General features: G+C 39.5%; 1 protein-coding gene across 3 annotated transcripts in view; it reads left to right on the forward strand.

The window, feature by feature from the left end:
- Positions 1 to 22,368, forward strand: part of BTBD16 (BTB domain containing 16) — a 37,685-nt gene extending 15,317 nt beyond the window's left edge. Inside the window, exons 11-17 of one of the 3 annotated variants that reach the window (XM_077349985.1) lie at positions 2,637 to 2,756; positions 12,875 to 12,966; positions 15,952 to 16,034; positions 17,251 to 17,328; positions 18,790 to 18,888; positions 20,568 to 20,756; positions 22,184 to 22,368. In XM_077349985.1, coding sequence (XP_077206100.1) covers positions 2,637 to 2,756; positions 12,875 to 12,966; positions 15,952 to 16,034; positions 17,251 to 17,328; positions 18,790 to 18,888; positions 20,568 to 20,756; positions 22,184 to 22,252 — 730 coding nt within the window. In that variant the 3' untranslated portion in view covers positions 22,253 to 22,368. Of the gene's footprint in view, positions 1 to 2,636; positions 2,757 to 12,874; positions 12,967 to 15,951; positions 16,035 to 17,250; positions 17,329 to 18,775; positions 18,889 to 20,567; positions 20,757 to 22,183 lie in introns of those variants that run through there. The other 2 variants (XM_077349986.1, XM_077349987.1) reach the window with 2 other exon arrangements.
- The last annotated feature ends 328 nt before the right edge of the window (positions 22,369 to 22,696 follow it).

A 22,696-nucleotide genomic window follows, 5' to 3' on the forward strand; every position in this document is an offset into this window, starting at 1 on the left:
TACCTTATTGCAAACCTTATTGCAAACCCATGGAATCATTCAAGGCCTTCTGGGGAGAAGGGAGATTTTTTTATTAAAGGCAGTTAAATTCAGGCATCTGGGCCTCACTTTAAAAAAGGATTAATACAGAAAGGGAGAGTAAGGTTGTCGTTGCACCACCATCAGCTAGGGATTTCTTTTTTTGCTCTCACCCATATGAAGCAGCTATACATAGAGGCTCCTTGTTTAAAAGATTTACTGAAACTTGTTTGAACAGAATGTCAGCTTTGGGGGGAGGGAAAAATCCCTTTTTTGATGAGTTAAAGACCCATGGCTTTTCCTTCCAAATGTCACTAAATGCTATGCACATTTTCCCATGGTTTTAATTCCTAGACTCTTATAACTGTGCCCTTCTCAGAATGCAATTAACTTTTACCCAGAACGTTTTATGAGCTGTCCTTATAAAGTTTCCTTGCTACCATGTGACCCTTACAAAAGCTTCTGTCTGTTCTGCTCATTCCGCACACATTGGGCAAAATGCACTTTCCATGCACTTTAGAAGTAGATTTTCCTGTTTTGCACCAGAGCCCAGAGCAACAGATAGCATCCTCCTCCATCACAGCAGCCAGCTGCAGCAGTTTCCGTAAGTATACAGACAATACAATTTTATTTTAGAGAGATTGGAACTCGCCCATCTATTCTGTTCTTGCTTTACAATTTTTCTGAAATATCTCAGCCTCCATATGGTCCCAATCTGCAAATGTAGCTATCCATAGATGGAGACCACACATGGCTAACAGTATATAGATGTAACCTAGAAGGCAAATCTTCACCAGATCAGATCAGTAAGAAATTAGCAGCCAAGCCTGAAGCCCCAATTGCAATATGCTGTAGCTAAAGGCGGGGAGCTGGCAATAGAAAAAGAAGCAGATGGAGAACACAGGAAAGATGTACACAATTATTCATGGTGCAGGGGAAGTCCCTCTCCCAAACATCTTGGAGAAACCCAGTGAAGCCGATGAGAAACAGATTAAAAGCAGACAAAAAGAAGTAATTCTTCAAGCAATGGAGAATTAATTTGTGGAAGTCACTGTTACAGGATTTTGTGGTATCCACAAGCTTGTGTGTACGTTAAATGCCATCAAGTTGCTTCCAACTTATCACATGCCTATGAATTCATGTCTTCCTAAATGTCCTGTCGGGTCTTGAGAACAGGGCTACAGTTATCATTATAGAGTCAGATCATGTCAACTTGGGTCTTCCTTCTTTCCTGCTGCCTTCAACTTTTCCTAGTATTATTAACTTTTCCAGTGACTCTTCTCATAATGTAATCAAAGGATAGCCCAGCTTTAAATGAAAGTCATACATTCATGTAGAGTAGGTCCATCAGTGGCCTTGATGACTAAATGGAATCTTCATATTCAGAGACCTCGTTCCTCTGAATATTGGTTGCTGTGAGAAATAACAATAATGGAGGTTGTGATTCCGTGATTGATTGATTTATCAAATGTATATAACACTCTTTCTCCCCTGAATGGAACTCAGGGTGGCTAACCGCATTTAAAATACACCAATGAAAATAATACAAAGGTACAGTAATAATCTTAAAAATATAAAACAGTTAAAAATCTATCCCCATGAAAATCTATCTATCTCTGACAGTGCAACCCCTTCTGACAGTGCAACCCTATGCAAAGTTTCTTCATTCCTTCAAATCAATAGACTGAAGTAATTTTGTATAGGATGGCACTGTGGGTCACCTACCTGGCTCCTGTGAGAAACAAGATGCTGGGGCAGATAGAGATGACCGTGCAGAGTTTCTCTAATGTTCTTATGAGCCATATTGTAATGTACTGGGATACCCCAATAGTGGGAAAGTATAGGATACACCAGAAGTTGTAATAGAGCTAGTTTACCTTAGCTGAGAGTGTACCTGGGAGAGAGATGAACTGACAGAAATAGAAGGGGCCAAAAAAGCCTGTGGAAAAACAGTACCTCTGTGTGAATAACAGCATCGGAAAGGGGAGGGGGATTCTTGGCTTTGTTTTAGAACATGTGTAATGATTAAAGTTATTACTAAGATATTATAGTTCTTCAGGCACCTCTCTGATTTTGTACACTGAACATCTATTTTTTGTTAAACGAACCTGTGCATTTTGTTGCTAATCAAAGAAAGTCATACATATTTAACTTTAAAAACTGTGTCTCTGTTGAAAATACTTCTATAGTTGATATGATAAAATACTTAATTTTTTAATGTAGCCAAAATATAAGTAGACCTTTTGAAGTTTGAAGCAGCACATATGTTAATTTTAAATATGTAAACTCATGTTTGGGGTGGGCTGAATTTGTTTATTCACAAATGTCATGCTTAAGTCTTTAATAAGATGGCATTTGGGGTGCTAGGAAATTTTTCATTTTGAGCTCTATCTGTTAAGAGTTCTATATGGAATTGAAAACAGACTATTTCTGATAGTCAGTGCATTAGTAAATTAAAGCAATTTAAAATTGATAAATAATAATCAAGCCGGGGAAAAAAGGTCTGTTAAGCAATCAGAAAAGCACAACAGTATAACCTCCATATACATGTATATAGATTAGTCTTCATACAAATGTTGTACGTATTGGGAGTTTATAAAGATTCCGTTTCTTGGCAGGTTATTTACTTTCAGCGAATTCCATCTTTTGAGAATTACACTGTGCTGGGTCTTTCTTCAGCAAAACCCCAAAATTCAGATAATTCCATCTTATGATACCGTCCTCACATATTTTAGCAGGTAATTAAGTTAATGTATTTTTATTGTGTATTACATTTATGTTTTACTCTTCAAGGAATTCAAGACAGTATATATGGCTATAATCTACATAATAACCCTGTGAGGTCAACCACTCTGTTGCATGGGTGAGTAAGGATTTGAACACAGATCCTTTTACATGCTTACACTGGATGTCTGAACAGAAAAATGTGAAGGAAAGAAAATAACTCCATCAATTACTGCAATGTAGTAATGCTTTAAAAGTATTTTGTACTGTTTATTTGAAGGAAAAGAAGTATCTGAGATAGGAGGGCCAAGTGAGGAGGGTCCAGTCCCAACCCCTCTGCTGCCCTGGTGCTGAGTTCTGGATTTTTCTAGAGTGCTGGAGTCCTGGCAGCTACTCAATGGCCCCTTTTCCAGATGGTGGCCCTATCACGGAGTTAGAATGCTCACTCGGGGGATCTGGGTCATCTCAGATTCTGTTAATAAAAACAGGAAATATTTTAAAACATGGAAAATGGGGGAAATGGAGCAAGGCAACAAGCAAATGATAATCCAAGATGCTGAAGATTTTGCAAAAATTGCAATTGATAGCTGAACTTACATTGTTTGAAATGCCATTTTTTTTGTTTTGATATGTCCAGTTTGTGCCTTGATTGCCTCAAAGATTCACTTGCAAAACATATTAACCGCTGTACAGTGACCTCTGTACATTTTAGTCTGTGCCTCCTTTTGCGACTCAATGGCCATTGATCAGTCAGTGTGAGAAACAGGGTGTTGGGTCAGTGGTTTGATCCAGCAGGCCCCATGTTCGTATCTACAAAAAACAGAGTTGCACCTTGCAAACAGCTTGCAGAAACAAACCATAAAGTGTTCAAATGGGCTATTTGGGCCCTTGGAGGTAAGTGTTTTTCCATAACTATAGAACAGCATTCTACCCAAACTCAGGATTTACTATGGCTGAGGATCCTGCCACCTCTATGCTTGCTCCAACTTCTAGGTCAGGGCTGAGGAAGCTTGGTGAGCCAAAGAGATGAGGATGGGGGAAAACAAATCATAGCCAATGTAGAACTCACATTCACATTTCAGTTCTATATGTCAGCACAAACTAAATTTAGCCTCACATGTGAAAATGCACTTAGTTTGCTTGACTCTTTTCTTTCCAACATATCTTCTTAGCATTGCCTTTTTTGTTTTTGTTGTTAAAACCCCCCTGAGAGACATTTGTTCCTATGAGTCATGTACCACTACAAAGAAATTACTGTTTGGCTTAAAACTGAGCTCTCATGCTTGGAACTAACCACTCTTCTTTTCATCAAGAGATAGGAAATGAGCTGAACTTGTGGGTGATTCATTATTTACTAGTAGCTTGACCTGAGACGCACTCGTTTGTATGGAAACCTAGCAGAAATTGAAAACCCTATGACATGCACAGATGCAAGTCAGTATGATGCAAGCTCATGACTTCACAGACTCTTTGAAAGTCATATGCATCACATAAATGACAGGAAGCAAAGAGTAGGAATGAATGAACAATTCTCACAATGGAAGGAAGTAAGCAGTGGGGTCCAATGAGGATTGGTTCTGGGGCTAGTACTATCTAATTTATACATAAATGTTCTGGAATTAGTAGTGAGTTGTGTAGTGGCCAACTCTCCACTAGTTCCATAACATTTATGAATAAATGAAATAGTACCAGCCCTGGGACCAATCCTTGTGGGACCCCACTGCTGACTTCCCTCCATTGTGCAGATGGCACAAAATTATTCAGGATGGCTGACTCAGAAGAGCTCCAAGAGGACCTCCACAAACTTGGTGAGTGGACGACCATGTGGCAAATGAAGTTCAAGGTTATATAAGGTGATGATGCATACTGGGCCAAAACATTCCAGCTTCAAGTATAGGCTAATGTGGTCTGAACTGACAGACACTGAGAAAGGAAAAGATCTTGGGGCTGGAGTAGATAGCTCAACGATAGTGAACCTCCAGGTTGCTGTAGTTGTTAAAATGTAAGCTTTATGTTGGGGATTATTAGGCATGAGAATAAAATGGTCAATACTGTCATATCCTGTACAGATCTATAGTGTGGCCTCATTTGGAATACTGTGTACAGTTTGGTCACCATTACTCAAAAAGGACATTGCAGAGTTGGAAAATGTACTGAGAAGGGCAACCAAGATGATTAGAGGGTTGGAGTTCTTTCCCCAGGAGAAAAGGCTGAAAAGTTTGGGATTAAAATGATAATTGAAATGTTGAGTAAATGTGGAATTTGCTTCCAGAGGATGTAGTGATGGCTGCAGGAATAAACAACATTAAAAGGGGATTAGATAAATTCATGGAAGATAAGTCTATCAATGGCTATTAGCTATGGTGACTAAGAGGAACATCCATATTCAGAGGAACTAATCCTTGGAATCCCAGAGGCAGGAGCCAACATGTGGGGAAGGCTTCCGGGTTTATGCCCTGTTGTTGGTTGTCCAGAGGAACTGGTTGGCCACTATGAGAGATAAGATACTGGACTAGATAGACTATTGGTCTGATCCAGCAGGGTTCTTCTTATGAATGTCGCTATGTGGTTATGGGAACATGAATTTAATTTGTGATAATCCAGAACTCAATCTAACCACATAATGGTGACTCTCAGTAGATCAGATGATTAATAGGAATCACATCTATGAGGAGGCAGTTGTAATGAGGAGGATTCTAGCCCCTCAGTCATAAGTACATTGCTCTAAACTTCTAACACAAGCACTACTAATTTCAGTTGCATATTTCCAAGTTGTAAACAGAATCCAGTACAGAGTTAGGCATGTTTTAGGTTGATGTAAACGATTTGTGTTCTTTATCTTCCCATTGGATTGAGTCAATGTATATGTAAATTTATTTATTTATTTATTCATATTTATATACCATTCTCCCCGAAGGCTCAGGGCAGTTCACATAGAACTGAGAACTATACAAGAAACCATACATATAAATAATTGTAATAATTAATATTACTAGCTGATAATAACAGTGTAACAGTACAATATTAAACAATAATAATACAAACTAGTCCAGGAGCAGAATGCCTTGATGAATTTCGGGGGGGGGGGGGATTGTCAAATGACAAACAGACCAGGAAAACAATGCCATTTTGTAAAAAGAAGCTGAAGTCAGCAAATCTATCATTGGAACTATTGACAAGGAAAAACAGTAGTTCATGATTTATTGTTATTGTGAATGGCAGGAGCAAATGGTCCAGATTTCTATATGCTTGTACAAAAAAACAAAAACAAAAAACAGCTGTACAAAAAGGTGTTGTAGAATTAAGGGGATTAATTGTAAAAGCAGATAGATACACAAAACTCAATGTTGTTCGCTGCTCTGCATCAGGAGCCTGTAGAACAGCTTTGTGCTAGTTTATAACTCCTTACAAAGTTCACCAAAGCAGCTGGTATAGAAACTGGTTGCCAGTTCCCAGTTACTGGCTAGCATTCAAAGAACCATGCAGCTCGTTCCACATGTTGAAGGGGGGCTGTGTTTCTCAAACAGCACCTCCTTATACTTCATGGCATCCTTCTTTTAAAAGTGCTTCTAAGACAATTATTAAGTGGGCATGAAATCTGAACATAAGAATACAAGATGAGCCATGCAGGATCAGACCAGTTGTCCATCTAGGCCACCATCCTATTTCCAACCGTAGAAGATACTTTCAGGAAGCCTGCAAACAAGGCATGAGGGCACATGCTTCTTCTTTTTCTATGGTTTCAACATCTGATATTCATAGTATTTCTGAACATGAGGTTTACTTTAACTATTATAGGCCACAGTGGCAGCATCTGTATAATCATCTTCTAAAGCCATTTAAAACCATCTTGCAGCAGTACATCCTGTGTGAACTTGCACTATGTGAAACTGTAGTAGTCTACTCTGAACTTACTTCTAATCAATTTAATCAGGTGATGCTGAAGTCTATGACAGAAGGAGATGTTCCTCTGACTGTCTTTGTGCCATTCATAAAGGTTTCACAAACATGCTGTTCACAAGTTGTCTCGCAAAGCTAATGTTGGCTCTTGATTTCACCTAAAGTAGCTTTTTGGATCTTGCCCAGAGATTTCAGTTTTTCATTAAGACAAAATAACAGTGTACTATGGATTGCTATGTTAATTCTACGACTGCAAGAAGCATGATCCCAAGAAAAGGATAAGGTCTTTTTTCCACCAATGAGCTTTTCTAAAACCTTGAAAAGGAACCAAAAAAGGTCCATGAGAAACAATTCTTACTGTGTTGCCTTTTGAAGCACAGATGAAATTAGAAATAGATCAAGTTCCTTACATAGTAACAGGGAAGAAATGGAAGAGAACATTGCCATTCTACCTCCCATACCTGCCATTATTTATGCCAAAAACTAGGTGCAATTAAATAAACCTGATGCACCTCTCAATGATACCACATCTTCTGCTGGGTGGGCTTGGCTATGCTCCCTTCAGTTCTCTTAGATTAATGATACCCATTGTGGTGCCTGCCAGTGTGCTTTTTCATACTTGGTTGTTTCTTTGCCAATGTGAAGAGCAAGCCCTGGCTTCCCTTCCTCTCACTGGAGCGGAACATTTTTCAGAAAAATACTGGCAGCATCATTTCAGGATTACGTCAGGTGGACCATGGAGTTGTCTCAGAATAACAGATCTTTAGACTACAAAGAACAATTCCTCTAGAGAAAATGGCTGCTGTACAGCATGAACTGAAAAACTCCATCTTCCCCAGGCATCACCCCTAAATCTCCAGGAATTTTCCGAACTGGAGTTTATCAACTTGAGTTTGCAGTGAGTATCAGAAATATTATTATTGATAAATATTATTTCCCACATCGCAGACAGACGTTTGGCTCGAAATCTCCTAATATTTTGTAATTAGTTGGTTTTCTTTGTCCAATCTATTCCCAGCTACCACTAGCCCATTCTTTGATGATTGGATTGTCAAGACAAGTGATTTTTTAAGGCACTAACAGCAATCTACAAAATAAATCTTCCTTGCAGAAATATGCCTTTTCCTTATATCTCCATAAGGGAAGGGGCTAAAGATATTTTTTTTAAAAAATGAAATCTGAGAATTCTGTGAGCCTGTTAAGGCTATAGTTACAACACTCTAGTGATATATTTCTCTTTAGTGTCTTTTTTAAAAGGGGGGAGTTGCTGTGACACTAATGATGATAGTACCGATGACAACTCAATGTCTTGAAAATCCACAAGGAGGACTGAAAATAAACTGATTTCACAACTGTGCAAATGCACTGGGGACTTGAGGAAGTACGATGCCCACAAGAAAATCAGGATTAAGTTGAGCATGCAGAAAAGCCCTTTGGTTCAGTTGCTGTCCCATCTCCTTCTGATCTTTTTTCCTTCCAGCAAGATAGGGCAATAAGCTACATGATACCCTGCCTCCAGGTATATGTGTCACAGTGGTTTGAGGGAGAGGTCAAAAGGTCAACCACAAAAGAGGAGTTGGGTCAGAAGGGCCACAGATGCAATAAAATCCCTGCATAGTGCCCTCATGAAAGTCAGGTATCCTTCTAGGTGGAGAGATGAATTGTGTATTTCAGAGCTGGACATGTTTGCAATACCTTGTCTTTAAAATCATTTCACTCATTCTAAAAGAGAAATTATTTCATAGGAGTTATTTTCAGTACTATCCAAAGTTCCAGTAATTCTGTCAGAAAAACAGGATAAAAAGGGGATTAAATATTTTTTTCCAAACATTTTTTTCTGGGTTTTTCTGAGTGTCAAGGAGTTTGTCTGATCCCTAGGGGTTCTCAGAGCTACTATACACTAGAAAATAATCTGGGTAAAATATATGTAGAATTTATAGAATATAAATATAGAACTTTAGAATAATATTTCAGAAATACTTTTATCTTTAGGCAACATAACTCTAAAATCATACAGCAAAGAAAACAAGAAAATCTAGCTTGACTATCTAACATATTTGAAATCTGAATCAGATGGCACAATCTTACAATTCCAAAGTCAAATGCCATATCTCAAGTAACCATTGAAATCTCATTTTATCATAGTTAAGGTCTTTAGTCCATCAGCTAGTTTTTCCCTCTAGGTTCTTAATTATATCCTTTTGGTCAATCAGCCTCAAGTGGTGATAACAATGCAGTTAGAACATGTTCTTTCTGGAACATTCTAGAAAATTACCTCATCACTCTTGATTGATTCCCTTCTCGTATCCTGTGGGATGCTGGTTCTCATGAGTCAATTAACCAATTTTTAAATCTGACCTTGAAGATTATAAGAACCAGGGAGGCAGGGAGGCCCAATTAACAACACCTGAAAGATGGAATGAGCCTTTCACTATACACATTAACCCTTGGGAGGAATCAGGAGTGCTTTGTCTCATACTGAGTCTTTACATCTCTAAGCAGGAGGGAGGGATATATGCATTAGTTGTGCTATTCAGGAGAGATGGATATATGGCTTGCGTTGTACACACTGGCTACATGAAGATATGCAGCTTACACTACATCGGTATGTCATGTTGTTGACCATATAGTCTTTTATCATTTAGGACAAGGAACTAATATTAGTATTTATTTGCCTTCAAGTTACTGCTGACATATGGAACCCTGTAGGGTTTTCAAGGAGAGACTTTCAGTGGTGGTCTGCCATTGCCTGCCTCCATGTCATGACCCTGATATTCCTTGGAGGTCTCCCATCCCAAAACCCGCAAGGACCAATCCAGCTTAACTTCTGAGATCTTAGAAGACCAGGCTACCCTAAGCTATCTAGGTCCAGGTATAGGAGTAATACAGAAGTATAAACTATGTTCTAGAGAAAACAGTTTGGCATTTCCTGAATTTTTAAGTGCTTGATTTGATAGCCTTAATAACAGACTATTAACAAAATATTTCAACAAGGCAAGAGGGGAAAGTGAGGTGGGACATTCTGTACTCAAGAAAACAAGTGGTATTATTAAAAAAAAAAAAGCTTAACTCCATACCTTCCAAAAATGCCATGTGGATTTCACTTTATGTTTAAATATTGTATGATCTGAACAAACTTACTCATAATGCAGTCACATCTGCACAGAAAATAGCTGTTTTCTAGGTAAATTCACTGGAAGTGATCTATTGTTTAAAGTAGAAAGCCACTTTTCAGTTCCTTTCTGCCTTTTGAAATGAATTAACAGGAACAGAGGCAGCTGATTCCCTTCTGACCTTTCAACAGTAGTGTGTGTGTGTGTGTGTGTGTGTGTGTTTTCAAAGAGCTAACTTCTGTTTGACATGCAGCTATAAAATATTCAACGTACCTCAATATATGGGCAGCTAAATTCCAAATAAACTACATAACACTAGTTAGAAAGGGAAAGATAATTTCTTCCAGAGCTTTCTTTATGAATTATTGCAGTTTGGGCAACAATTCTGCAATGGTTTCTTGATTAAAGAAATAGCCCATGGAATAGCTATGGTGAAAGATGTGATGAGAACAGATGTGTAAATAGGAATGGGCAAACATTTTAGATAGTGATCCAAACAGCTGAAGAATTAATTCCGGCAGCCCAGTAAATAACAGGCTCTTGGGCTTCGTGGCAAGCTGCTTTTGTCAAATGTAAAAGAACTTTAAAAAGCAGTTTGTGATATAACATGTTCATAGACAGAAATAGAAGAATCCACTGGGCCGGAAAAAACTACTTCTATGACACTGAGCAGCTCTTATCCTGAGTCCTGACAAGAATTGCCAGGCCACAGCCCGGAACCCCCAGAGCATTGCTGGGAGGGAGGGGGAGAGGGATAGGTGCACTGGTATCATTCTGGTATGTGACATTGTTGCCACGATGTTGGGTGTATTCTGGGATGTGCACAAGCTCTAAGGTTAAACCATAGGCCTCGTAACAAATTCTATACTCCTCCTTCAACATCATGATGTCACTCCAGATTTTTCCTGGAAATGACATCACATGCTGGTGCAATGCCATGATACCCCCATTTGGCTAATTTTTTCTCCCACTGTCCTTTCAGGTGTCAGTGGGCAACAATGGGGAGTGCTGGAAGGTTCCCCACTACAAGAGACTGGACAGTCTAAGCCTGACTCATATTTCAAAATCTTTTCCTGTAATGTTTTTGCTTATTTGGCATGCATTTTTAATGTGGTGGAAAAATATGATGCCACAGCTTTAGACCCAACTGTCTTGTAGATATGCAGATATATTATTTGTAATAATGAATGCTTGACTCTCCTTTTAAAAAATAAGCACTTTAGGCAAAAGAGTCCAAACTAAAGAAGAAAATCATTTAAAAACAAAACAGAATCTTCCATTCTTAGTAGTGATGTTGGCTTGATTCCCTGCTACACAATTTGGAAAATTTGGCTGTGTTTATCTAATACTACCTAAGAACTCTGCTTAGATCAGTGAACTTTTGACAGTTTTGTTTAGTCTACCAGCTCTGTGTTGCTGACTTCTTCCTCCTTGGCAAGGAATTGTTCCAGAAGTGCCTATTTCCTATTAATCATTATATAGTCTGCAAAACTGGTTAGACGTTACCTGCTGTAACCTTTGAAACACCTGACAAAAGATATTGCAGAGGCTTATTAGTAATTTAAACTTCTGAGGTTTTAGAATACTCTAAAATGAGATGGAAACCATAAGACAGGCTTTCTGAACCAAGGCTTCATGAAATTCTGAGTTTTCTTGATGGTCCTGGAAAGGTTTACCAATTGGGTGGGAGTAAAGAAGAAGAAGAGTTGGTTCTTATATGCCACTTTTCTCTACCCGAAGGAGGCTCAAAGTGGCTTACAGGCACCTTCCCTTTCCTCTCCCCACAACAGACACCCTGTGAGGTGGGTGAGGCTGAGAGAACCCTGATATCACTGATCGGTCAGAACAGTTTTATCAATGCCGTGGCGATCCCAAGATCACCCCGCTGGTTGCATGTGGGGGAGTGTGGAATCAAACCTGGGTCGCCAGATTAGAAGTCCACGCTCCTAACCACTACACCAAGCTGGCTCCTAACCACTACACCTAGCTTGGTGCAGTGGTTAAAAACAGCAGCTTTTAATCTGGTGAGCCGGGTTTGATTCCGCACTCCCCCACATGCAACCAGTGGGGTGACCTAGTGCTCATCACAGCATTGCTAGAGTTGTTCTGATCGAGCAGTAATATCAGGGCTCACAGGGTGTCTTTTGTGGGGAGAGGAAAGGGAAGGTGACTGTATGTCACTTTGAGACTCCTGAAAGAGAAAAGCAGTGTATCAAAACCAACTTTTCTTAATTTTTATATGCATTTTAATTTGTTAAACATTTATCAGGTGATATGACCTGCCTCCCACTCCCAAAATGGAGGGAGTAAGAAGGGGAGCGGCCCTGGGTGGCCATGTACACAGCTATGCTTCCCAACCATTTTCTGCACAATTGTACCATTTCTGGGGTTTCTTGAGGCCTGAAGAATGTTTCAAGAGTTTCTCAATGGGAAAAAGGAAATGTATTGTAGGATGGCATATAGCATGTGTCTGTTAGTACCCATCATGAGGTATGCATCCACAGCAAAAATATCCCCCTCTCCTACTTGGTCAAAGCTATTCCTTCACTCTTCCCCACCCATTATGGATTTGGTAATGAGCTATTGTCTTGATCTGGAACTTGCAAAGCCTGATAGGTGATAGGGACCTGCTTTGGACTGGTCATTTGTAAAAGCTCTAAAAAGCAACTGGAGATGTTTTAATCCTCTATTCATAAATATTACTTTATGATTGTATACAGATTTATCTTGTATTTTCTTAAGGGTGGCACAAACAAAAGCTGAATTCAGCTGCAGCTGTAATTAGTAGCAGAGACTCTGGGTTGCTTAGAAAGAATGTAAAAATCCTATGTATAAAGCACTTTTTGGTAGGAAAAAACAAAAACAAAACCATGACCAGCCCATGTAGTATTTCACATATAAGTCTGATGTTCTCCTGTTGTATATTTACAGCCAATATTGGCTTATCAGCTCATGTATAGAAACCATACATGACAATAATCAACATGGTCTTTACCTACTTTCCCCTCCTTACATTGCTTTCCATGTAGAAAATCATTAACATTGTGATAGCCACAATTCTGGATAGGAAATAAGGCTGGGGTTAAATAAAGTTTTCTGCTCCATTGTTTTGTTTTTAGCTTACCCAAGATATGTTCCTTCCTGGAAAAGGAAATAGGACAACGATACATAGCTATTTTTCAGTCTCTTCGTTTACATGGCATCACTTCAAGTAAGTTCATTGCTGCTTTCAAGCATGAAACTCGATTTTGGAGTTAGGCTTTAAAAATTAAATTGCAGTCCCAAATACAGTGGTTTCAGATCCATATTTGTATTTATTGAAGAATTAGGTCCAAATTCTATTGTATAAGGGAGAGTGTGGATATACATGCGTAGGAACTTATTAGTATTGTTTTGTGTTACTGCTCTAGAACAAATTTCGTTTGTGATGTTTGAGGAATGGTTGCATATACTTAGCTACATGGATTTGAATTTCAAATATTCTCATAAACGTATAGTCACTTGTGCTGGAAAACCTACACATTTTTTTGAAAATGCATTAGAAATTATATTTCTTTCTCAAAATGTCTTTTTTTTAACTTTGTATGAGAAATAGATACAACTTAGGCATGTTGACATAGATCATCCAGTCCAGGGGTAGTCAAACTGCGGCCCTCCAGATGTCCATGGACTACAATTCCCAGGAGCCCCCTGCCAGCGAATGCTGGCAGGGGGCTCCTGGGAATTGTAGTCCATAGACATCTGGAGGGCTGCAGTTTGACTACCCCTGATCCAGTCTCATCCATGCTACGCTTGAAGTGGAGCTTCAGTGCACATCATTAGCAATGGCCCCTCACCTCTCATTGCAAGTCTCTCACTCAGCTTGTGCAGCCTCATCTGTGTACAAATGGTGCAGGAGGGGAGGGGCTGCTGCTGCTGCTGACTGACCACACCCTGTGCCTCTCTCACAAACTTAGCCATACCACTCTCACGTCTTGCTCACTTTCTGCTTGAAAGCCAAGACTAATGCTGCTTGCTTGGGAGAAGCTGCTTTCAGTATGCGTGTACTCTGCAGTGAATGAAAGATGGACAAAAACAAAGCAACCTGTTTATTAGTTTCAGATGGTCTGCAGTAAAACAGCTAGTCTATTAAAATGCATGCATTCATTCAGTAGGATGAGTAATGCTCATCAAGTCAGGTTTCATGTCACTGTGTAAATGGTCACAGTTATATACAGTCAGAAACCCCAGGCTTCTCTGACAAACTTACACTGAAGGAAAGGCTTACAGGAAAAGCTCAAACTCTAGGTAAATGAAGAGATCACATTTTTGGTCACATATTCAATAAGAAACTGAAGCTGCCTGGAGTCCAAGTTGTATGTGAGCACAAAAGAGCAGACTAGGCAGTGTTGGTAACTGCTCACATTGTGTGGGTGGTAGCCTCAAACTTACAGTCAACTTTTTAATAAAAATTTGTTAGTGATTTACTTGTTAGTAGAGATCAGACGTGGCTCAGATGGATGTGTGAACAGGTCCATTTCAAGAAGTAGCCTTGTGGCAGGGTGCCTTTCATTCATGAGACAGAAATTATATTTATCAACATATTTATAAATTATTTGGATAAGGGATTAGAGGGGATATTAAATTTGCAGATGATACTAAACTTGGGAGGGGTAGCAAACACAACTGAAGACAGCAACAGAATACAGGATAATCTTGATAGGCTCAAGAAGTGGGCTAAACTAAATAAAATGAAATTCAATAAGGACAAAGGTAAAGTTCTGCATTTAGGTAGGAAAAACCAAACACACCAATATAAGATGGGGAAGACTTGTCTTGGCAGTAGCATGTGCGAAAAGGATATAGGAGTCTTAGTAGACCATACATTGAACATGAGTCAGCAGTGTGACTCAGTGGCTAAAAAGGCAAATGGGATTTTGGGCTGTATCAAATGGAGTATCGTGTCCAGATCACGGGAGGTGATGGTACCGCTTTACTCTGCTCTGGTTCGGCCTCACTTGGAGTACTGTGTTCAGTTTTGGGCACCCCAATTGAAGAGGGATGTTGATAAACTGGAACGTGTCCAGAGGAGGGCAACAAAGATGGTGAGGGGTTTGGAGACCAAGACATATGAAGAAAGGTTGGGGGAGCTTGGTCTGTTTAGCCTGGAGAGGAGACGACTGAGAGGGGATCTGATAACCATCTTCAAGTATTTAAAAGGGTGCCATATGGAGGATGGAGCAGAATTGTTCTCTCTTGCCCCAGAGGGACAGACCAGAACAAATGGGATTAAATTAATTCAAAAGAAATTCCATCTAAACATCTGGAAGAAGTTCCTGACAGAGTGGTTTCTCAGTGGAACAGGCTTCCTCGGGAGGTGGTGGGTTCTCCATCTTTGGAAATTTTTAAACAGAGGCTAGATAGCCATCTGACAGAGAGGCTGATTCTGTGGAGGCAAAGGGGTGGCAGGTTACAGTAGATGAGCGATTGGGATGTGAGTGTCCTGCATAGTGCAGGGGGTTGGACTAGATGACCCATAAGATCCCTTCCAATGCTATTATTCTATGATTCTATTCTAAGTTTGCAGAAGCATTTGAACAGGAAGGAGGGGGCTGTGAGACATAGGAATGGGCTTTGAGGTCTGCATTTCAGTGCAATTTAGGCTACGGGATCAGAGTACAGTAGGGGGGGGGAAGACTAGTAGGGAAGAATAAATGTGCAATGACAGGACATTCTCAAGGCTGGGATATTTACTGTTCAGGGCAGCTTATTAGTCAGGGCAACTAGAGGTTCCACAAGGGACCACACTTAATGCCTCTTTCCTCCCCATTTTCCTGTGAGCGAGTATATTGGAACAGAGTAGGATCTGCATCTGTATCTATCTATATGAGAGAGAGAGAGAGAGAGAGAGAGAGAGAGAGAGAGAGAGAGAGAGAGAGAGAGAGAATCAACACCAATCCAGCTGGGAACAGCACTGCATCAGTCTTATTGGCTTAGTTGTGTTCCGCACCACAGCTAGGGCCTTTTAAGAATCTCAGCACATATCTTTGTCTTAAAAAAAAAATACCCTGAAGATATCCCTGTCCAGCTCTAGTTTTATGTTTACAAATCTGGTACCACAGCATTAAGTATGATATCAGAAGGTGCAAGGAAATTGTACTATTTTCAGATTAACAATAAAGTCAATAATTACAACAATCTTTTCCCTTTCCCAAAGGTAAGCATCTAGAAGAACTATGGCAAATTAACTTCCTCCCTTTGCCATGGCTGACAAGGATCTTGTCTGATCATTACTATGCGGTAAGTTGTTATTACAGTCTGCAGGTCAGGGAGTTTAATTAATTTACAGTTGCTTATATTTGACAAATTGCCTAGCATGATCTTAGTGGCAGTTATATAGCACTTTACAGAGTGTTGTAGACCAACTAAGAGGAACAAATTGGTTTACACTATGACAAGGGATTGGATAAACTAGCTGGAAGTATTTAGGGATGATATGGAAGGAAAGGAGTCTCACTTCTCTTCCAGGAGCACATTTTATGCTTGAAGATGGTATCTAGAATGTCTAGAATGGAGTGTGAACATCAGTATATGAACTAAGCCACAAGGACAGAAGGGATGAGATTTCTAAGTGGCAAGCACTGACTCTTGCTCTACAGCACTCATCCACCATGCCTGCTCTCAAGAAGGATGCTGTGAGCAAAGCCAGTTGATACAGTTAATGTACAATAGCTGATGATATGGGGATCAAAACAAACTGGAGCATGTCCAGAGGAGGGCAACAAAGATGGTGAGTGGGTTGGAGACCGATGTATGAGGAAAGGTTGGGGGAGCTTGGTCTGTTTAGCCTGGAGAGGAGACAACTGAGAGGGGATCTGATAGTCATCTTCAAGTGTTTAAAAGGCAGCCATATAGAGCAGGGGTAGTCAACCTGTGGTCCTCCAGATGTCCATGGACTACAATTCCCATGAGCCCCTGCCAACAAACACTGGCAGGGGCTCATGGGAATTGTAGTCCATGGACATCTGGAGGACCACAGGTTGACTACCCCTGAAATAGAGGATGCAGCAGAGTTGTTCTCTCTTGTCCCGGAGGGACGGACCAGAACTAGTGGGATGAAATTAATTCAAAAGAAATTCCATCTAAACACCTGGACGAAGTTCCTGACAGAGCGGTTTCTCAGTGGAACAGGCTTCCTTGGAAGGTAGTGGGTTCTTCATCTTTGGAGATTTTTAAACAGAGGCTGGATAGCCATCGGACTGAGAGGCTGATTATGTGAAGGCTCAAGGGGGTGGCAGGTTAGTGTGGATGAGCAATAAGGTTGTGCGTGTCCTGCATAGTACAGGGGTAGGACTAGATGACCCAGGAGGTCCCTTCCAACTGTATAATTCTAAAACATGATTAACTTAGGGAAAATGTTAGTTTGCATTGTTTTTCATGGCTTTCAAAACTATGCTTTATTATAAAATATTAACCCTGATGAATTTTATATGATGGAATATCATTCATGTTTCAGCTTGAGAATGGTGGTGACATGGCATTCCAGAGAGACTTTAATACTCAGGCAGTGAGATTTGGTCTGGTGCTTACAAAGGTAGCTTTGCATAAGAATATGAAAAATGGCTAAACCAAATAGGTTGGTGGGTAAAAAATCTACCTCACATTAGCCACCATAGAATTATTTGAAATCTGGGAGGACAACACTAGAAAGAATTATGAGAATCCTATTACTCGGGTGAACTGTGTTCACATCTCTAAAACTCACAAGCAAAACCAGTTTTTCCTCCTTGACAGAACAATATTCTCAGAAAACAAAATACTGGCCACTTCAGGGAATGAAGCGGGTAGTAGAATGATAATATTCACCCCCTTTTAGATGTGATTTCTAGGCAGTCAGGGATTATATTGACAACACTTTGATTTGGCTATATGATGAAGTCACAAAGCCAAATAATTCAGACAAATATTGATTTTGTAGCCAAACCAAGTCATAGCAAACAATACTTCCTGCCCTTATTTTAACTGGCTGACTATTTTAGCTCCATTTCACAGCTGTCCCACTTAGATGAATGTAGTAGAGAGGATATATTTCATGGAGACAACATTTTTATCCAAACAGCCCCTTCTCCAAAATTTGAGTTCTGCCCCCTAAAAACTAACATTGCCAGCTCTGGATTGGGAAAGTCCTAAAGATTTGGAGGGAGAGCAGGATTTGGGGACAGGATGGACCCCAGCAGGGTACAATGCCATACAATCCATCCTCCAAAGCAGCTATTTTATTCAGCAGAATTTATCTCTATTGCCTGGAGATTGGTTGTAATAGTAGATCTCCAGGCCCCACCTGGGGGTGGTTTCTGCATAAATCCTCATATGTAAAATGGAAACAGGGCCTTCTATACTGCTTGATAATTCTCCTTCTGATCAAAGACAATTGGAGAATATATGAATAATTCTGCTATGTAGCTTCCCCCAGTTTATGGTGGTGGACGAAGTCCAAATCTTTCAGGATCTTTACATCAAGCAGACATAGTTCTTATGTACTTTAATAAAGAGGAATAACAATGACTTAATTTGGAAAGTATCTGCCTTAATACCTTTAGACATAATTCAGCCAAATTTAAGCATTTCAAAGAGCCACTGATTTCAGATTAAGGTGTGTAGCTGTGTTGGTTTGAAGCAGCAGAACAAAGTTTGAGTCCAGTGGCACTTTTAGGACCACTGATTTCAGTTAAATTTATGTTGGATTGAGCGCTTTGTTGCCTTTTTCTACCAGAAGACAATACTTATAATTGTTTATAATTACACATTTTTCTCACTGTTAAAAATCTTTTCATAGAACATCTGCAACTCATTTTCATCTGTGGACTTTTAAAATATTCTTACGCCATATGTTTAGTGCTTCAATGGTCAGTTACACTTTTTATAACTTCACAGATAATATAAAAATAAGTTTCCTCCCGCTAAGGGGTTTATGACTTATTTCTTTCCATTGAGAGATTGCTGGCATTGTTTTGAGATAAAATTGTCTTTTCAAAAATTTTGGCGAGTGCTTTAGGAACCAAGATACCATGCAGAAATAATCTCCATTTATGGCTTCTTCTTTGAAGTAAAAGGAATAAAACATGAAGCTTCAGCATACAGCTTTTACATGCAAGTAAGTGAAGTACTGCTATTATTCTGGTTTCATTAGCTTGATTTAGTCAAAGACAAGCATATTTAAATCCTGTTATGTCTGATTAACAAATTATACATGCTCTCCCATTGAAATTGAAGGGACTTAAAAGTGGAGGATATTCTTTGACTCCTTCCCTTCTTTGTATTTAATAAGCTCAGTTGAAGCTAAAGAAGACATAATAATTAATGCAATATGGTGTGAATGTATCAAATAATCCTTAGACTTCAGTAACATGAATAAAAGACAAAAAGGTATTGTATTCTGGAAATGATAAATTACATAAGGATAGGGTATGTCATTGACTTCTTTTTCTATATGAAGCTGGAATGTTGTTTTCCTAAGGCCAAAGTGCTCCCACATAACTTCAATTCATTTTTGTGGAGTTACACAAAAATGCACTTTGTAATCCTGCCACAAGTCTTAGGACATGTCTACATTTCTAATTTTTGTAGATTGTATGTGTCATTCCAATAGTTCTAGAGCCCCATGATCTAAATATTTTATGTGCTTTACCTATAGTTGGTCCCTTGTTGCCTAAAGTGGCTCCCAGGTGACCAGTGGCCCAGACTAAAACCTAATGCCAGGAGTTTTATTAATTTATTTTATTTATTAATTACATTTATATACCACCTTCCCCGGAGGCTCAGGGATATATGGGGCTATAGAGTTGGCTGGTTCCTTTTGATCTCCTCACTAGAAGGATTCCAGTGGCCCAGAGCATTCTGACAGTTCTCTAACTCCAACTAGCTTTTTTGGTAGCACAGTGACTATTCATTGCACAGTGATAGCACAGTGACTATCATATGCAAAGTCATTCCAGTCTAAGACAAATGCATTCAGTAGGTGTGGACTGGCGTAATTCCATATAGGATTACCCTGTAAGGAACGTTTGCCTGCCTCCCATGCTCCTGTATTGAGCCCTGTGGTGTCTTGAAAATAATGCAATGAAAGAGAGATGTGGATAGGATTAGAGGGTGGGCATCTGTGCTCCTCCCATCCTCTGTTGTATCTACTCTCTTTGTGCCTCCCCGATTAATCCTTGCCAAAATAGTCTGAGCTCTTCTTAGGGTTGCCAGGTCCACTGAACCAGCCCACGGGGGGTGGGGGCGAACTTACTGGAAGCAAGGAGGGAAGAAGCTGGAAATAAACATGACATAACTATGTCACCTGGAAGTGACATAGCAAGTTGGGGACTGGTTTGTTTGACTCTGGTTTGTGGGCAAAACCTCTATAGTAGAATTGGTTTACAACCATATAGTTTTGCCTCCAAACCAGAGTATTACATACACCCTGACATCAGCAACATGCTTATATCACTTCCAGGTGATGTAGGAACATCACATTTATTTTTGGCTTCTTGCCTGTTGCCGGGGGGGGGGGGTAATTTCCCCCACTTCATGATAGTCCTGAAGCAGGGGGAGGAGATCCAAGCCAGGGGATCCTCTGCCCCCCACCTGGGGACTGGCAACCCTAGCTCTTAAGAAACCCAAGCACTGTCATATTAAACAGTGAAAAATTGAGAAGTTTTAACAGTTTGCATAATCCTGAGTATGGAATTAGGACTTCTGTGATACAGAATTTTGAGTTGTTGATGTTTTAAAAAATCCAGCCAGCTCACAGGTAAACATAGAACTGATTTCAACTCACTGTCATTTCAGAGAGTCAGGCATGCTGATCCCATTATATCATTTTTCACTGCCGAATGCAGCCCTGTTAGCTTAAAGCAAGAGCGTGAAATTAAGTATGAAATAAAAGCACAGTGCCAGATAGATGGGAAGTGGCAAGAATTCACTACAGAAAGACTTACACAAAGGTTTGGAGTTAAGAAACCATCTTGCAAAAGCAAGGTAGGGGTAAATGAGTTATTTTATCGGCTTCTCTTGACTATGGCAATAGGAAAAATTAAGCTGCCGTTCATCTACACTCATATTCTTTATGTATACTTCATGGGCATCTTAAGAAAGATACAATTTGTGAGTATGGGTTTATATATATATGGGCCAGAGAAGATGCAAGTATGATAAAATCAAAGCAGGCAAAATCTGATTGAAGGATTAAAATTTTGGATCCTTATTTGCTTTCTGAGTAAGTTGATCTTATATCTATATTTATTTTGCCTCCAATGAACATCCCCATGTCCAGTTTTGTCTCTCTTTTAACATTTAGTAACACTGATCCCACCCTCATACCACATCACTGATAGGCACTATTGGAACTTTTTTTAAAAAAAAGCAAAATGTTTTAACATTATGATTTGGTAAATAATCGTACAAATTAAGGGGGGGGACAGATGGTGGAAGAATTTAACTTTTGGAAGCAGACCTTTGACAGTATTGTACATTTCTACCCTAGTTTACATAAGGCAATAAATGGTTGCACAGGTCCTCTTTATGAATGCTCCTACATCAGGATGATTTACTTTGTGCTTTCTCTCATTGCTGCTGAGAATGCAGAGGCATTTGCAGTACCAACAGCTGTGCAGTTTTCTCTGCAAGTTTCTTGCCACAGCTCCCCATAGCTATCTCTCCTAATTACCACAAATGCAAGCTGTACGTTTCTCCTTATAACTCAGGAACAGAAAGGCTTGGGGACTTTATTTCAAAATGGAAGTTGGGAACTAGTATATCATGCCAATAAAGTGCCGTAACAATATAACATTGCCACAATATAACAATTCCCATTTTAAAAAATCACCTTCCAATCCACATGGTGTTCAAAGGTGCTGTGATCTTTCCAAAAAGATTGCACCAAACCGGATTTACAAACCATTTCAGCATAGTAGGAGAAAACACAGAAACATGTTGATGTCATTTGTAGACTTCTAAAAGCAGAGCACTTCTAAGGAAACCAAGGCACAACAAAACATCCAGTCCTGTGGATGACAATTCTGATGTCTGAGCACCTGGTTAAGCCACGTGTTGCTTCCTTGGAGTTCTGAATACTTGCAGAGGGGATTTAGTCCTGGGTTTAACTACATGGTTAGAGAGTATGAAAGGCCATAAGGACTAAGTGCAGAAGTGGCTACCATCTGACTCAGCATGATCTCAATTTATCTTCAGCGGAGCAGTTGTGGGCCTTGAGACTTTGAATATTAGTTTGTCTAAGGAAAACAAGAGAAAAAATAGCATCTGAAATATTACACAGATTTAAGCCCTAAACTGGGTGGTTTTAAGCTATATGCTGCTTTAAAACAAATCAAATAATCAGCTTTACTTTTGACTTACTAATAACATAGATAGAAATTTGCGTCATCCTTTCTTCTTTCTGTTTGTAGGTCTTGAAAGTGTATGCCCCATCTGTTCCCATATATGTGACATTTTCTCTTCTTTTCCCATCGGGGTAAAAGGCAACAAACACTTCTCTTGAAGATTTCATTTTTGTTTCCTGGCAGATAAATTGTGTGTATATTCAAGACATTAACTACGTTTGCAATATAAAAATGTCTTCCATTTTCCTTTCTACTTGACTCATCAGTACATTAATCCCATAACCAGTCTACTTTTGTTTCCTAATGCTGCAACTTTTATTTTCTTAGACATGGAATTGAATTACAGATCTGGTAGAAAGTAGCAAAGATCTACTTGCTTCTATGAAAATTTGGTTGCCTGGTAGAGAGTCACCACAGGCATTTTTCAAGTTGGTCTTTAGCCAGATGAACAGAAGTTTACCAGGTCATGACTGATACTGGGTAACCCCATAATGTGACTCACGTACAAGTATCCAGCTAGCTCTGCATCTCAAAGTATTAGACTCATCAGCTGGAATTATTAGGAGTGTGTGTGATTTA

The sequence above is a fragment of the Paroedura picta genome, chromosome 8, assembly GCF_049243985.1.
Source record: "Paroedura picta isolate Pp20150507F chromosome 8, Ppicta_v3.0, whole genome shotgun sequence".
NCBI classification, from domain to species: domain Eukaryota; kingdom Metazoa; phylum Chordata; class Lepidosauria; order Squamata; family Gekkonidae; genus Paroedura; species Paroedura picta.